Raw genomic sequence first — 17,259 nt, 5'->3', positions numbered from 1 at the left:
CCTACGGAAGTTTCTCCCATTAGTTTGAGACAAACATGTCCTCGTCAGGTCAGACAGCACCACCGCGGTAGCGAACATAAATCGCCATGGCGGCGTACGCTCCCGCCACATGTCGCGACTCGCCCGTCGTCTCCTCCTTTGGAGCCAGCAAGTCTCCAAAGGAGACTCAAGTCCCTGTGCGCCACTCACAACCCCGGCGACCTCAATGTGGTAGTGTCATGACAACGCTGGCCCAGTGGAGAGTGGAGGCTTCACCTTCACCTTCACAGGCGGTCCAGCTTATTTGGGAACGATTCGGCAAGGCCCAGGTAGATCTGTTCACAATTCAGCGGAGTTGGACAATTCAGCGGAGGAATTCGCCGACCCAATCCACTGCGGGTACCCTGTACTGGAATAGGTGCTCAACAGGTCAGGACTCCTGCGTGGACTCCTCCTGTGTGTATTTTCCACGGTATGGTCCCCTTACGAGTGGACCCGCGTCTCCCTTAGGCAGTTCCAGCTGCCCTCCGGTCGCTGTGCTGTAGCAACTCCCCCCTCCTTGAGGCTGGATATAAAACCGCGCCATTTTTCCACATGTGACCTTAGTGGCCCATGTGATGTATTTCGCATCGAATAGGAAACTGGGTAAGACCCCCTTCCCACGATGCGTGTAAGGGGCCCAGCCGTTTGGCTTTATGCGAGAAACATAGAGAGACAAGAGGCCCCGCTAGGCTCGGCCCGTTCCCAGGTTGGCATGCGTCGCCTTGTTCCCCTGTTTAGGGTAACCAGAAGGATTCCGACGACTTTTATGGGGGCATTATGCTCGCTCTTGTTTCAGCAGTACACGTACATGGCTCACGTACATGATTTAAATTGGACCCATTGAAAAATCTTTCAACTATTCACTCTAATTGCTAGTTCAGGTTGGCTGAAGGCTGCAGTTTGTACGGTTAGAACAACGATGTCTCACTCAGGTTATGTTCCAAATCGTTGGTTTATTAAAGATGCATAGATGTGTGGTTCTGTTAATACAAAATACAGATATAAACATATATAAACCATAAACAACATCAATACAGCTTCTTTGGTAAAATACTGACGAATAGCAGTGAAATATAACACAATACAATCTCTATGATGATGATATACTTGAAAAGGTGGGGATGGATGTGTTTGCGCTAACACTGTGCACGAGCTGTGCACGCGAGCATGGCTACTGATGCATGTGCGGTCGAACCGAGATGTAAACAACTATGAGCGCATGCGCACGATCTGAGGTACAACCGTGCCTCGGTGATAATAAGGAGAGTCCATGTGCCAAAGGGGAGCACTTTTTACACCCATAGTGTCGCTTCTTCGACACAACATCGAAGTGAGCGACAGACGGGGAACGTCTAGGTTACGTATGAAACCTCCGTTCCCTGATGGAGGGAACGAGACGTTGTGTCCTCCCGGCCACGTTGCTGAGCCAAGCCACTGTGGTGGCCGGACCATTTCCGGCTCCTCAGAAAAATCTTGAATGAACTCGACGTATTTCCCCGCTTTTATACCCGTATGTCCGGGGGCGGGGTATGCAAATACTGTCTGCCTAATTCTCATTGGCCTTTTTTCATAGATCAGAGACATATTCGGCACTCAAGAGAGACCCCTAGTGTCACTTCTTCGACACAACGTCTCGTTTCCTCCATCAGGGAAAGGAGGATACATAACCTAGATGTTCCCATTCACTTGTATTTTGATGATCAGTATATATAAAAAAAGAATGCAGAAGAATGTCATCCACATATGGGATAACATGAGGGTGAGTAAATGATGAGAGAATTCTGTACATCATAATTTACCATATTTTAACATTTACCATGTTTAAGATATTATATTAATTTTTTCACAAGTGACCATAAAAATAGAGTTTTTATAGTTTTTTGATAGACAATACTTGAAATCTCAGGGGGTATTTCAAGTAAATATTTTATGTCATAGGGGTTCAGCTAATGAAAAACTTTGGGAACTTAAGCTATAGCTTCTAAACCATGTTAATATATCTTAGTCAGGACAGGAGCCATATTACATTTTTTGCTAATGAAACCAAGGCTGTTAGGGATATGGTTCAATTGATTTTATTGTTTAATACTTTGATGTCAATCATTCAGCTAATGAAATAAAAAAAAATACGTCATGCCAAATAAATGACAGGAGACAAAAAAAAACAAAAAAAAAACTCTGTAAAACATGGATACATACTAACAGTTATCAAAAATTATAAGAAAATTGTTTACTCGACTTATGCTTAAGTTTTTACTATTTACTATAGTTTTAATTAAGTGACCATTATACTTACATATATAACTCAAGTTCTTTAAACTTTGGCTTCGAGTACTACTAATTCAAAATTCTAAAGTACAAAATTGATGATGTTTGGAATACCCATAAGTACTTGCGCATGAATAATTGATGTATGTTTGGTCAAAACAAGGGAACTTATGGAAAAAAATAGTAATTGTTACTTAAAAATTTATATAGTTTTAATTCTTATGACTATTGTTTGTATTTTTTGTAGCTAGTTGATAATTGTGATTTGTGTGAAGTCATCTTGATGGTGTTTAGTGTTGCCTCTTGTAAAATTGGAGCCTGTTAGATTCAGGCCATTTTTCTTTACTCAATTATACTTTACAAAAGTGCCGATTTATGTACACATAGAAGTACTGAGGAGAATCCAATGTGCCTTTTGGCTAACTAAGATTTCAGTCATAATCTCCCTAATACTCTATAAGATGTGATGTCTCTTTAAATAATTAAATCAAAACAATGATACTTTAATAACTGATGAGCTAACTAGTAAGTGTTACTTAACAAAATGAAGTTCAGTTGACTTAGAAAAATCATGCAAACTGATTGCCTTGAAAAATGTATGTAAGGTCAACTAATTAGATTATAGTGATACTGTAGACATTAGCTGCATCCAAATCACATACTATGAGAGAATGCTTTTGTTGAAAGAAGCACTTCTTTGACAGTAAAACAGTACTTTCTTTAGCTATGCATAGGGGAAGCATGAATAGATTGGGGGAATACTTAATCTGGGAACATGAGCATTGTCCCGTGACCCAATTATATGATGTAAAAACAAAAAGCGTTAAAATAATCTACACTGTTTTTGTTAAACAAGCACCATTTAAGCACAAGAAACAATTTTCTTGGTATATATAGCTCTTACTGTTGTTCCAACTCACGGTTCTCCAACGTTTTTTACATTCTTTGAATGTAAAGTCTCCTCAGCTCTGGAGGCATCATGTGATAGTAAAGTGTCCAGTCTATCCGCACTTCAGAATCTCTCCAGAAATGTTAGTTATCTGGGTAGTTCTCACTTACTGCTTTATGAATACTGAGAATTCTGACATACTATTCTATTGGACATACTACTCAATACAGATTTTAGGATACTTTATAGAAAGGAAGTATAGATATTCGGATGATCTAGAACATTTCGATTATACAACAACCTCAAATCTACATAATGATGTATTTTTATCACTCACAGCCTCATTTTCAATCAATAGAATGTTTTATATGGCACCTCCCCTGACTACAGTCTATTATTATCTTGACTACATATGGCAAGATCTAAAGTTTTGTCACAGAATGTGGCTGTAAAATAAAATCACCTTTTACTTTGACCTGGGCCTGGTCATGAGCGTCCTCCAAGCCGTGCTGGACCTCACAGCGGTAGAAGCCTGTATCGTTGTGTATCAGGTCATCCAGTCTGAGGGTTAGATCAGCTGAGGAGGCAGCATAGTTCAGAAGTGACGCTCTGCCTTTATACAACTCACTCACCTTTACCCGCTCCCCACGGGCCACTAGGATCTCTGTTTCTCTGTTTAATGAAAAAAAGCTCCATTTGACTCGTGGTTGGGTAAGTACCACATGCCGTCCCAGAGAGGGAGGCTGGGACAGAGACACCAGGCAGGGCAAGGTCAGGGAGCCCCCCAGAATGGCAGACACAGGAGAGGTATTAGGAATGGTCACTTGTAGTGTGGTCTCATCTGAAGAAAAGACATTAATAAGTGGGAGTTTTCAAATAAAATCTAGTGTGCATTTAAAATACTGTCTTTGTATTGCTGGAAAACAATAAAAGTGCAAATTTTGGCTGATACTCAGTGGCTAAAATGATTGTTATTCGCTCTGACCTGCCATCCAATGCAGCCTACGAGGCCACGTAAAATGGTCTCTAGAGTTAAGGTGACCTTAAGTGTTATTTATCATTCATCATGTTCTGTGCATTGTAGAGGTGAAACACACCTGCGGCAGGACTGAGGACGGTAGAAGATGACAGGACAAAGAGACAGATGGCACACAGCAGTAGATGCAGGATCATCGCCGATCTGAGACCAGAACAGAGAAAGGCAGGAGTGAGGCATACTAAAGTCAAATGGGAACTGTGAAAAGTGTAATGTAATTTTACAAAGGAATAAAAAAGTACTTGACATCAATGAGACTAGAAAAGATGTTGTTAATGTGATCAGAAATGAAAGAAGCGAACATATTTTTTGTTCTCGGTACAGTCATTTATATAACTTAACTGCATTCTGTTCCAATGCGAGTTCATGGATATTCATGGAGGAAATGACACTCTGCCTTGTGAGAAAATGAGAAAGTTCTTTGTGCCTTGGCTGTTGCCAGACTGCTGGAATTCTTATACTCATTGGAAATTTGACATAAGATCCTATTAAACTATGAATTCTAAATGTATTTTTTGTGTTTTGTAGTCGGTTCAAATAAGGAAAAGCTAAATCTTTGTTTATAGGCATGAGACTGAACAATACAAAACAGAAAGGCTTGCCTGCCATTTTTAAAATATTCCATCTAACAAAACAGTTAAACAGCATATTCAACACATTTTCACAGCAGACCCACAGCACAGATTTTTAGAGGGTGTGATTATTCTTTATACTAGCAAACACTGCAAACTTATAATTTGTGCTGAATAACAGTTTTATTTGTTTTATTTAGCATTGAAGTTTATATGTGGCTTTACATTTGCAAAAGGCTTTTTATTTCAGATGTTATTTGAAGGCTTGCTGAACAGAGGATTTGGCAAACCTGTGCTATGTCCAGCTGGCATGATTCAGATATTTGGAGACTTTGGGAGCTCTTGTATGTGCTCAGAATTCTGACGATTCACCAAACAGACTAGCTTTCCCTTTTCCCAGACATGATCATCTCTTTACCAGTAAATCCATCTCCACTAATGTCATCTTTATGCACTTGTCTCTATGCAGGCCTTAAACCACACAGAGAGCACAATATAGGCTATATTAAGCAAAACGCTTTGGTGAAAAAAGGGAATGCTTTTAATGGGTAGATAGTTTCTAAGTGAGACAGGCTGAAATAAATACATAAAGGACCACCTGCTAGATCCACTCAAAAACTGTTTGTATAGACTGAATGAATTGCAGTCATTCCTCCAAGAATGGGCTAGAAAAGGCAAACTAGACATAACACTGTAGACATTTGCTGTAGCTTTGACAAATGTTAAATATCCCTGAGACATATAGAAAACCCAACAACAATTTAGTAAGTTTCAGCAGTAATTTTGTTACACAATTTCCACATTGGACTACAGTCACCATTTAAATTAAGTGGAAGGTATTGAGTTGATTACATCAATTTAACATGATCATTGAATCATGAACATGAACATGTCATGAGTTTAAATTATTTTAACAACAGGATGTTTACAAAGATGTCTATCTAATAAGCGGAAATTTAAGCAGCTAAATATGAAATCTTTTACAACCATCCAGATGTGAAATTAAAGACTTTTGGGAAAGACCTTATGTAATGTTATCTAATAGAGCTCAGGCTGATGGAATGGAATTGTATTAATTCAGTGTGAGTTTTAATCAACCAAGAGACATGCAATGGAACCGGCATTTTTGTCTGCTGAATAACGGGAGGTCCGCAGGCAATTAGCCAGTGAGACTGTGCCCATTGAACTCCCCAAATCACCTCCATGTGCCGTATATCCAACAACATACGTTTCTTTCTGAGGTGAATGGAACAGCAGAGGGCTTCAAAATCTGAATGAGTGGCCACATTCCAGCTCCTTTTATACCCGTATATCCGCGGGAGTGGCATGCAAATTCCACTCGCCAGTTCTCATAGGCCTTTTCTCAAAGATTAGAGGTGTTTGGGGCTCACAAGAGCGACCCCTAGTGTCACTACATCAACACAACTTCGAGTGAGTGACAGAAGGGGAACCATGGTTTTACTACAATAACCATAATATCACAATGGTATTTTGTAGTAAAATCATAGTAACCACAAAATTAAAAATAGTTACTATATTAACATCATAATACTGTAGTAACACCATGGCTAACCACATTAAAACTATAACTTCCAGCTAAAAACATGGTTTCTACAATATTAATGAATAGACCATAAACCATGGTTAAATTTACCCAGATCAAGCCTTTCTCTCAACTCCCTGAAAATCCATATTAGATCATATTTTTTTTCTGTAGTAAGACCTTTGATAATAGGACAAAAATATTGTATTGTTTTTCTGTAAAAATATAAAATAAATTGCTTTATTTTGTTTAAGAAACAACACTTCATAACATATTTAGGCTTTTTTCAGATAATGTATTTTTTTTACATGTACATTTTGTCTTATGTGCTGACAGATTTTTTTATTGTCAATACAAGTGAAAAAGTTTACCAGTGCTGATGAAGTAATCCAAAGTATTTAGATTATGTTGCTGACCTTGAGTAATCAAATGGAATACGTTACAAATTAAATTTTATAGCATGTATTCTGTAATCTATAGAGGAATACATTTTAAAAGTAACCATCCCAACCCTGCATATATATATAAATATATATATATATTTTGAGATGCACCTATATATATATATATATATAAGGTGCATCTCAAAAAATGTGAATACCGTGGAAATGTTTTTTTCATTATTCATTACTGTTAGGAATTCCTTGTCTTGTTTCACTGTTGCCCTCTGTCTGCCATTTTTGTCACCTTTGCATTCCTTAGTTTTCACTTTTGTCCCTTGTGTAGCCCCTTAGTCTCTTTGTTAGCCTTCGTGTTCACTTGTCATTGTTAAAGAACTACACTTCCCAGAATCCACCTGCCATCATCGATGCCATTTTGTTCATTGTTCTCACCTGTGTCTTATTCAGTCATCACTCACTGTGTATTTAAGCCCTGCTTTTTGTTCACTCCTTGTCGCTTCGTTGAATGTTGTTGTTAGCCTGGTATGTGTTCCCTGCCTGTGTTTTCTAGTTTTCTAGTTTTCTAGTTTTCTAGTTTTCTAGTTTTCTAGTTTTCTAGTTTTCTAGTTTTCTAGTTTTCTAGGTTTCTAGGTTTCTAGTTTTATGTCCCCATTGAGGGTTTTTCCTTTGTTCCCATGTTTTGTGTTTTGCCTGTTTGCTTACTTAATAAAGTTGAACTGCGATTGGATCCGCATCTCCTTGTCTGCTTCGCTGCCTCCATTCGTAACAAAGCGAACGACCAAACATGGATCCAGCGGTTCGAAAAGCGAGCTGTCAGCTGCTCAGCCTTAGTCAGGGAAATCGTCCGGTGGAGGACCACATCCGCGATTTCCTCGCGATTGCGAGTGCCACCGAATTCCCTGACTCCGACCTGGTGGGGTTTTTCCGGGCGAGCCTGAACAGTGCGCTCAAGGAGCGGTTGCCACAGGAGGAGACTCTGCTGGCCTGCGGTTCACCGTTTACTGTGGGCGTCATCGAGGAGAACCCTGCCACTCCTCCCACAGTGGTAACTCTCCCTTCGCCCGTGGTTCGTCCCTTCACGCCTACCACGGCCAACGAGCCAGCGTTGCCAGCTTCGTCCGCCGGCGGAGGAGGAGAAGAGGAAAGGCTTCTGCTCCCCAGTCTCCGCCTGCCACGGTCAGCGAGCCAGAGCCCACGCCTGCCCCGATCTGCGAGCCAGAGCCCTCGTCAGCTACGGTCAGCGAGCCAGAGCCCTAACCTGCCCCGGTCTGGGAGCCAGAGCCCTCGTCAGCCACGGTCAGCGAACCCAAGCCAGCGCATACCACAGTCACCCAGCCAGTGCCTGTCGCCTCAGAGGTCAGTGAGCCAGTACCTGTCGCCTCAGAGGTCAGTGAGCCAGTACCTGTCGCCTCAGAGGTCAGTGAGCCAGTACCTGTCGCCTCAGAGGTCAGTGAGCCAGTGCCTGTCACCTCAGAGGTCCCTGAGCCAGTGCCTGTCACCTCAGAGGTCCCTGAGCCAGTGCCTGTCGCCTCGACCGTCCCTGAGCCAGCGGCTGTAGCCTCGACCGTCCCTGAGCCAGCGCCTGTAGCCTCGACCGTTTCTGAGCTTTCCAGAGCTCCGCCTCCCGATCTTTCCAGGGCTCCGCCTCTCGAGCCTCCCAGGGCTCCGCCTCTCGAGCCTCCCAGGGCTCCGCCTCTCGAGCCTCCCAGGGCTCTCAGCCTCTCCGAGCCTCTCTCGAGCCTCCCAGGGCTCCACCTCTCGAGTCTTCCAGGGCTCCTCTTGAGCCTCCCAGGGCTCTGCCTCTCAAGTCTCCCGAGCCTACCAGGGCTCCGCCTCTCAAGTCTCCCGAGCCTCCCAGGGCTCCTCTCGAACCTCCCAGTGCTCCGCCTCTCAAGCCTCTCGAGCCTCCCAGGGCTCCACCCCTCAAGTCTCTTGAGCCTCCCAGGGCTCCACCCCTCAAGTCTCTTGAGCCTCCCAGGGCTCCACCTCTCAAGCCTCCTAGGGCGCCGCCTCCCAGGGCTCCATCTCTCAAGTCTCTCAAGTCTGCCAGGGCTCCTCCTCCCGAGATTCCCAGGGCTCCGCCTCTCGAGCCTCCCTCTGCTCTGCCCCCTGAGCCTCCCGAGCTTTCCATGGTTCCTCCTCCCTCGGCTCTGCCTCCTGAGCCTCCCACGGCTCCGCCCCCTGAGGCCTCTGAGCCTCCAGAGCCTCCCTCAGCTCCGCCTCCAGAGCCTCCCTCAGCTGAGCCTCCCAAGCCTCCTGCGGCTCCGCCCCCTGAGCCTCCCAAGCTTTCCATGGTTCCTCCTTCCTCGGCTCTGCCTCCTGAGCCTCCCACGGCTCCGCCCCTGAGGCCTCTGAGCCTCCCTCAGCTCCGCCTCCAGAGCCTCCCTCAGCCGAGCCTCCTGCGGCTCCGCCTCCCGAGCCTCCTGCGGCTCCGCCTCCCGAGCCTCCTGCGGCTCCGCCTCCCAAGCCTCCTGCGGCTCCGCCTCCCGAGGCTCCTACGGCTTCACCGCCAGAGCCTTCCAGGTCAACGCCTTTGTGGCCTCCTCCCAGGCCTCCTGACCCTGTTCCCGTCCTGTGGCCTTCCCCCAGGCCTCCTGACCCGGTCCCTGTCCTGTGGCCTCCTCCCAGGCCTCCTGACCCAGTGCCTGTCCTGTGGCCTCCTCCCAGGCCCCCTGACCCAGTCCCTGTCCTGTGGCCTCTTCCAAGGCTCCCTGACCCAGTCCCTGTCCTGTGGCCTCCTCCCAGGCCTCCTGACCCTGTTCCCGTCCTGTGGCCTCTTCCCAGGCCTCCTGACCCAGTCCCTGTCCTGTGGCCTCCTCCCAGGCCTCCTGACCCAGTCCCTGTCCTGTGGCCTCCTCCCAGGCCTCCTGACCCAGTCCCTGTCCTGTGGCCTCCTCCCAGGCCTCCTGACCCAGTCCCTGTCCTGTGGCCTCCTCCCAGGCCTCCTGACCCTGTTCCCGTCCTGTGGCCTCTTCCCAGGCCTCCTGACCCTGTTCCCGGCCTGTGGCCTCCTCCCAGGCCCCCAGACCCAGTCCCTGTCCTGTGGCCTCCTCCCAGGCAATGCGGCATGGCATGTAGGCAATCAGCCCGTGGCACTTCTGAGGTGTTATGGAAGCCCAGGTTGCTTTGATATTGGCATTCATCTCGTCTGTATTGTTGGGTCTGGTGTCTCTCATTTTCCTCTTGACAAGGTTCAGGTCAGGCGAGTTGGCTGGCCAATCAAGCACAGTAATACCATGGTCAGCAAACCAGTTACTAATAGCTTTGGCACTGTGTGCAGGTGCCAAGTCCTGCTGGAAAAGGAAATTAGAATCTCCATAAAGCTTGTCAGTAGATGGAAGCATGAAGTGCTCTAAAATCTCCTGGTAGATGGCTGAATTGACATCTCGACTTGAGAAAACACAGTGGACCAACACCAGCAGATGACATGACACCCCAAATCATCACTGATTGGAAACTTCACACTGGACTTCAAGCAACTTAGATTCTGTGCCTCTCCACTCTTCTTAAAGACCCTGGGACCTTGATTTCCAAATGAAATGCAAAATTTACTTTCATATGAAAAGAGGACTTTGGACCACTGAGCAAATTATTATTTGTAGTAATTCGTGCAACAGGAGCCCCGACCAAGTATTGAGTGCAGAAATTTACATACTTTTCAGAATGTCGACATTTCTGTATTATAAAGTCTTTATTCTAAAGTTAATTTTTTTAGATGCACCTGTATATATATAATCACAGAGCCTTTCGCGTGCGCACGAGAAAGTTTTGCGTGCGCACGCGTTACAGTTTCCAGTGTGTGTATAGCTCTTTTCCGATTGCGTCATTGCCATCATTCATTTACTCAAAGATACTGAGAGCATGGATGCGCATGAATTTATAGAGATATATTTTAAACTTGGCCTTCAATACAAAGACATTACTGTCTATGACATTTGTAATACTGTCATGGCTGAGACACGCTTTGATCTTCCAAAGGACACTAATCAGGCAATAGACTTGTACTTGCATTTAACACTAGAACTACCGTGTGGCAGGGCGGAGGGCGGGGCCGGGTCGTTATCCTACACACCCAGTCCCGTATTAGGCTACTTATGCCTCCGGGATAAAGGTCGACTGCAGGGGATCGTGCGGGAGAGAGAGATCGTTAAGCCTAATACGGGACAGGGTGTGTAGGATCACGACCCGGCCCCGCCCTCTGCCCTGCCACATACCGGAATTCTATAACTACTAGAATGGCCATAGCGGTCATTCTGACCGTTCATACTAGACTGTACCAAATGTCATTTTTTTTCATGTCATATTTATATTCGAAACTTCTATTGAGGTTTTAGAATGAAGCTTCTAATGTCTGTCATCATATTTTATGACGTCATCACCCTAAATAATTTAAAAATCCTCGAACAAAATCCTCAATTTGAATAAAATAGAATAATATGGATCAAATGGAGCACCAAGCTAATGCAGATAGTCCTACATAATATGATCTGTTTTTGTAATATATAATAGTCCTAGACTATACATATATATTAGCTGCTAGACTGCCCCGAAAGGTGCATGCCTCGCTTTGTGTCCAGCAAGTATTTTCACCACAGTGAAAATGGTTTTGAAAGTCTAAACGTCAACAAACAGATTGAGGCAGAATATTTCGTTAGATACAATTTTTTGGAAATTATTACATCTATCCCATTATATATATATATATATATATGTATAGTCTAGCACTATTATATATTACAAAAAAAGATTGTATTATCTAGGACTATCTGCGTTCGCTTGGCGCTTGATTAGTGTCGAGAACGGTTTATCATGCGCACGCGAAAGTCTCTTTGATTTTTTTTTTGCACAGGTCACTTCGGGGGCTCCGTAGTAGCTATATGCAGTATATAGAAAGAAAGAAAGAAAGAAAGAAAGAAAGAAAGAAAGAAAAAGAAGTCAATCAAAGATATTGCCCTTTGAGCTCTCTGATCCAGAAAGAGATCTAACAGAAGTGGTTGAATGTAAGTACAAGACAGGAACTACAAAGCTCAGAAAAAGCTGAATTCATGACACAAAAGCCTCAGACAGATGAGGTCAGGAAGTTGTGACGCTGTGGTGCATTTTCAGAGATGCAGAAAATGGGTACATAGAAACAGTGCACAGCTAGGAGGGAAGGAAAGAGAGGGAGGGATAGATGGATGGAAACTGGCATGAACTGGTTGAACTGTAGTTGGATACAATAATGGCTGTTAAAGACTACTGAAGTGTAGAAGAGGTGTGTGCGCACATTCAGATACATCTTCTAAGAGTGCTTTTAGACTTTAATCTCCAGTTTTGGTTAGGAGAAAAGCTCGTAATTTTTAGTGGCAGTTTTCCAAATGTCTTCCAGAAAGGAAACACTAAGAACTGGGATGGTTGCACAGTTGAACTATCAATTAAGCTGTCATTTTCATTCTAATTTATTTATCCAAATCTGTACTATACACTTCTAGCTGCATCACTGTTTAACAGCGACTGCAAGCATGTGCGTAGACAGCCTTGATCTGTATCTCTGCTGTATCCTGCTGCTCCTTAGTGTATTACCAAACCCCTCCACCACATTTCCATAAACCAAGTGTAAAGGAAGCCAGATTGAGGGCAAACATGGCATATAGGGCACAGCAACCTCAGGAGTGCTTAGAAGGCATCTCTAAGGACGCCTGCTGTCTGGAATAGAGAATGACTTCACCTTTACAAATAAAGCTCAACTCTGCTCAAATCTGTTGCATCGACAATGGCTTTTGTCAAGCTTTTGTTGTTGGAAATTGCTAACTCTCATTGAAAGTTAATGATTTCCTGTTAATGTCTTATCACAAGTTGTTATACACTCAATGACCACTTTATTAGGAACACCTGTACACATACTTATTCATGCAATTATCTAATCAGCCTATCATGTGGCAGCAGTTCAATGTATAAAAATCATACAGATATGGGTCAGGATAGACATTTTTCCTGCACTGTCAGACAAGAAAGCAGATTCACTTTTCCCTCTCTCTTTCTCGCTCTCAGTGTAATATAGCTCTGTGTAGCATTTTCCCTTTGCCATCTTTTTTTGTGTATTGTTACAGTATGTCACCTTGCCATAGACACTAGAATTGTTCTCTCAATGCCACTGCCACACTGAAACTCCACCCCTCCTAACCTTGTATGACTCTGAAAGTTGAAAATTGCTGCCTCATTAGGCTGTGAACAAAGACTGGAAGGTATGTCTGAATCCAATATTTGTGTCACATCCTGTCTACTGAGATTCCTTGATCTGATCTGTTTTTGAAGGCAGCATAAATCCAGGCTTCGCTGCCTATGATATACCAAAATCCTGTGAATGTGGTTTGCTGGTTGGTTGAAAGAATAAACATGGAGTACATGACAACAGCAATTCGTTTAGAAATCTCCCTTTTTTTCTTCTTCAAATAATTACTCAATATCTAGCAAGAAATAAGCATTGTACAGTAGTTTCTAAATATTTTCTGGGGTGTGTCTAAAGATCACTAGAAATTGTTTTAGATCACTGCCAGTCCCTGCCAGTTATGTTACTGACTGACTGGTCAGTGCGATATCAAGGCAGCTTCCTTAAATTTCTGATGCAGCCTCGGTGTGACTTTGTCCATTACCAGGGGCAACCAGTTTTACCCACAGAAACAAAGATCAACCGGAACTCATGTGAGAGAGAGAGAGAGAGAGAGAGAGAGAGAGAGAGAGCGCAATTCAGTTGTTCCCAGGCTGCAGATGTCTGAGGTGTTATTAGCCAAGTAGGCTGTGGTAGATCTGGCTCATTTGTGGTATAGACTGACTTGCCAAACATGCAGCCATTCTCTCTGAGCTTTGAAACTGCAGGAAATAGATCTGAATAGTGGACTGAGCCTCACTGAGTGAATTGAACCAGCATAAAATAAAATAAAAAACATAAAATACATTGTTTTAAACAATTATGAGAATAAATTTAAATGTGCACTCCGTACGTTTTTGTTTGCGTCGTCTTAGACTTACACTGACACCTAGTTGCCTGGATGCAGCATCATACAAACGCAATAGTTTTCATTTACAGATGCCGTAGTAAAAATTCACAGTTAGCCATTATTAATTTAATCTATGAGTGAAAGTGTCCAATAACAGGGCATTACTGAGATTAAAAGAGTAGTATTCGGCTGGTCATGCAGATTATAACATGGCAGCCCCCATGGGCAGACCCTCTCCATGTAGAATAAAAGTTTTTCATTAGGTTACTGATATGACTGGAGTCTTCATCTCATGTGAGTGGTCATGATTTTATACATATGAAGGGGCGTAGATTCCGGGGCTATCGGGAGGAGGTAATTAATAATCAAAACAAGCAAATCTATGCCAAATCAATGCCCTTAAATGTTTCAAAATTACAATTTCTTAAGGAGTACAGCTTTTTTAATGAGGAAACAATGATTGAGTGCACCTTTAACAATATGGACCTGTTTTCAGTTTACTGTATTACTATTCTCCAAGCTGTGAAAGGTGTGATCTTTACTTTGTATTTGGTCAGATGCAGGGCCGTAACTACCACAGATACATCCCCCTCAAAATTTAGAGTGGTCAATCAGTGAGGGGTGTTCAGTGGCTGAATCTTTACATAGAGACAACTCTGCAGTTTGCATATATGCACAATCTACACAGACATTACCTTAATCACATCTAATAAATGTAGGAGACAAAACATGAGACATGCAGAGACCATCATGTCCCTTATATGCCCATTTCCTCTTCACATCAGAGTGGTTAGAACTTGCATTGACTGCTGCACAGTACAATTAGGTCAGATCTGTCCTGAAGGGCTTTATGGAAGAGATTTAGGTATAGACTAAAGTTTTTTTTCACACAAGGACACCTAGTTAATTTATTAAAAAGTTTATTTTATGAAATTTTCATATTGATGAATTCAAGTGAGGGAAAAAAAGCATAAACGTGTGTATTTGTTGACAACATCTTAGTCTGGGTTTTAAAGAATAACAGCAGGAGATAAGGATAATCATGGATTCCTCACAGCAGGAGGCAAATAGTTTAACTTAATCTGTCAGATGGTATGAAGGATCATCATTTCTTTATCATATAACTGAGTGAAAAACACTCACACACACAGACTTACTTATAATAATAATAATACATTTTATTTATAATGCACTTTACATTTCAACTAAATCTCAAAGTGCTAAAAGAGGTACTTCAGCTCTGTTAAACCTATTTGAGCAATGGACTCGGAAACGAACTGTGCCACCGTGATGAATGATTTCTGTAGTGGCCATTGTACTCAGTGGAATTTTACAGCCAATAAAGTGTTGGAATTCTAGCTGAAACCACAGTGTATACACTAACATTCAATGTCTCAATAAAATAGACTCGTATAAGCACTGGAATAACTGCAGATGTAGACCAGACAGGTACTCATGAATCATGTCTCTTTCTCTTATGCTAGATTTGGCACCTGGATTTCTGCTTAGTTTGTTCCACAAAGCATAATCATCCAGCAGGTGTGTTGCAGACACCCCCTCCCCACTTGCATAACATCTCTATTTTCTGTGCCTACAAAGCCTTTAGTCTTGGGTACAGTATGAAAATGTACAAAGTCACTCTGTATTCTGGGGCTAAACTCGGCATGCTTTCAAAATGGCCTTTTAAACAGCAGACTCTCTCATTAACATTTTGGACAACTAAAACACTGGTTTCATTCCTAAGCTGGAAAACACAAAGCCAACTACTCAGAGCCCATTTAAATAGTATGTTAGTTATAGTGTAGCATTAACGGGGGAACCCTTAAGGACTAAACCCACTTGATTAATTTGATATTAAAAAAATTAAAAAGCTGCCATTTCCAACACAATGTGTAAATGATTATCTGCAGATTGAAATAACTTACATGTGAAATCGATCATTTTTCTACAGTAACATTTCTATGCACAAAAATCATTTTGCACGTTTAGATCATGGCAAAAACAAAATATAGAGATAATAATAAATTATTGCAGGTTTACTGTTTGCTAGCTGCCGCAAATCCATTTATCCGAATTGCAGTCAGTATTTCAGTGAGTAAAACTAGCTTTATAATACAAGACACTTAATGTCAGGAACAGGTGACTTCTCTTTGACAGAAGGCTCAGTCTATGTAGACTAGTTTACTTAAGTGCTGTCCAACACTGACAAGCTTTCAAACACATAAACGAATTCAAAAATTATAGTTATAAAATAACTAAACATATCCTATAGGCTATGATAAGACGTCCTTCATCAACGAACAATTATTCAATCATATTATAACAAAATTATTAATGTATCACGTTCCGTATAATCTTGGCATACAAATGTAGGCTACAAATTAGCATGACATTGAACATTCGGCGTCGGCTGTAACAGACTAAAGGCCAATCGACAGAGAAGATGCAACATGAATATTCGGCACAATAATGTCCTTCATTGCATAAACGTGTGCTGCACCGTACTCAAACTTAACGAAAACGTAGACGGCATAAAATGTTCAAGAATAAATCTATAATCCGACATGAATGTTTCAAAAGTCAAAGTCACAACTCATTTAGTAAATCTCTAAAGCAAAAAAATTCAAATTTAAAATAAAATAAAAATAAATACAAATTAAATTATTATATGCGAATTGTTGTTTTAATTTAAAGCCACATACCCCATTCCGAATATTCAGGAGAGATTTCTGTTTAAAAGTGCGATCGTGTCTTAGTTTGAGGATGATGGATGATGTGTGCTCCGTTCAGTGAAGGAGAAGAAAGAGAGAGAGGGTGGAGAAATAAACGAGCGAGAAGGATCTTTGATCAACCCACTCTCTTTAACCAACAGGGTTCATTTTCCAATTTGACCCTTAGCGCGATGAACAAATTAGGACGGGACGTAACGGATGAAAAATTAGAATACAGAGCGATGCAGTCACGCAGATGGAAATGGCATTCACACCTGAAATTGTATTTTCCAATAAATAAATTTTAAAAAAAACACTGGTGTCATTTCAGGGGTGTAGTTTTTGTATTCTAAACGTGCGCTAGACGGAAGTTGTACCACGTCTCGCTTTTTGTTTTCAGCGAGTGGAGCGCTTTTTAGACTTTAAAAACACCCACGGCGTTGTTTTTGGTTTTTGAGCAAGGATGCGTTCTGTGTGAACGGCCCCTAATCCTGTTTGGCCGCGGCGTCGCGTGCTGTAGAGCCTTTCAAAATGACCAATGACCGAGCATTCATGTGTTACGATCACTCGAGTTCCTTTGTGCTTTTGCCTAGAGAAAATGCAAGATATGCTAATTTTGTTTTTTATGCCTAAAAAAAAAAAATACCTAAAATATAAATACAGTAGCCTATATGCTTTAAGTTCTTAAAATATGAAAAGGTAAAACTCAGCTCCTCCAGTGAAATGTTGGGGAATCGTTTGCAAAAATATCTTGAGGAAATATAGGCTATTTCTCGCTAAATCTCCTGGTTAAACTTTGTATTACGCAAGAGTCCGAAGGTGAATGCAACAATGAATGCTT

The 17,259-nt window shown here is 42.3% G+C and overlaps 1 protein-coding gene across 2 annotated transcripts in view; it reads right to left on the bottom strand.

Moving 5' to 3' along the window:
- LOC127655938 (brevican core protein-like) overlaps nt 1–16,549 on the bottom strand; it is a 35,799-nt gene extending 19,250 nt beyond the window's left edge. For both annotated transcript variants that reach the window (XM_052144032.1, XM_052144033.1), the window contains exons 1-3: nt 16,410–16,549; nt 4,276–4,358; nt 3,642–4,019 (exon numbers count right to left, since the gene is read on the bottom strand). In XM_052144032.1, coding sequence (XP_051999992.1) covers nt 3,642–4,019; nt 4,276–4,358; nt 16,410–16,414 — 466 coding nt within the window. In that variant the 5' untranslated portion in view covers nt 16,415–16,549. The remainder of the gene's footprint in view (nt 1–3,641; nt 4,020–4,275; nt 4,359–16,409) is intronic.
- Nucleotides 16,550–17,259: the final 710 nt, after the last annotated feature.

The sequence above is a fragment of the Xyrauchen texanus genome, chromosome 15 (assembly GCF_025860055.1).
Source record: "Xyrauchen texanus isolate HMW12.3.18 chromosome 15, RBS_HiC_50CHRs, whole genome shotgun sequence".
Classification (NCBI taxonomy): domain Eukaryota; kingdom Metazoa; phylum Chordata; class Actinopteri; order Cypriniformes; family Catostomidae; genus Xyrauchen; species Xyrauchen texanus.
The sequence above is the reverse complement of the archived record's forward strand: the minus strand, read 5'-3'. Positions and strand labels throughout refer to the sequence as shown.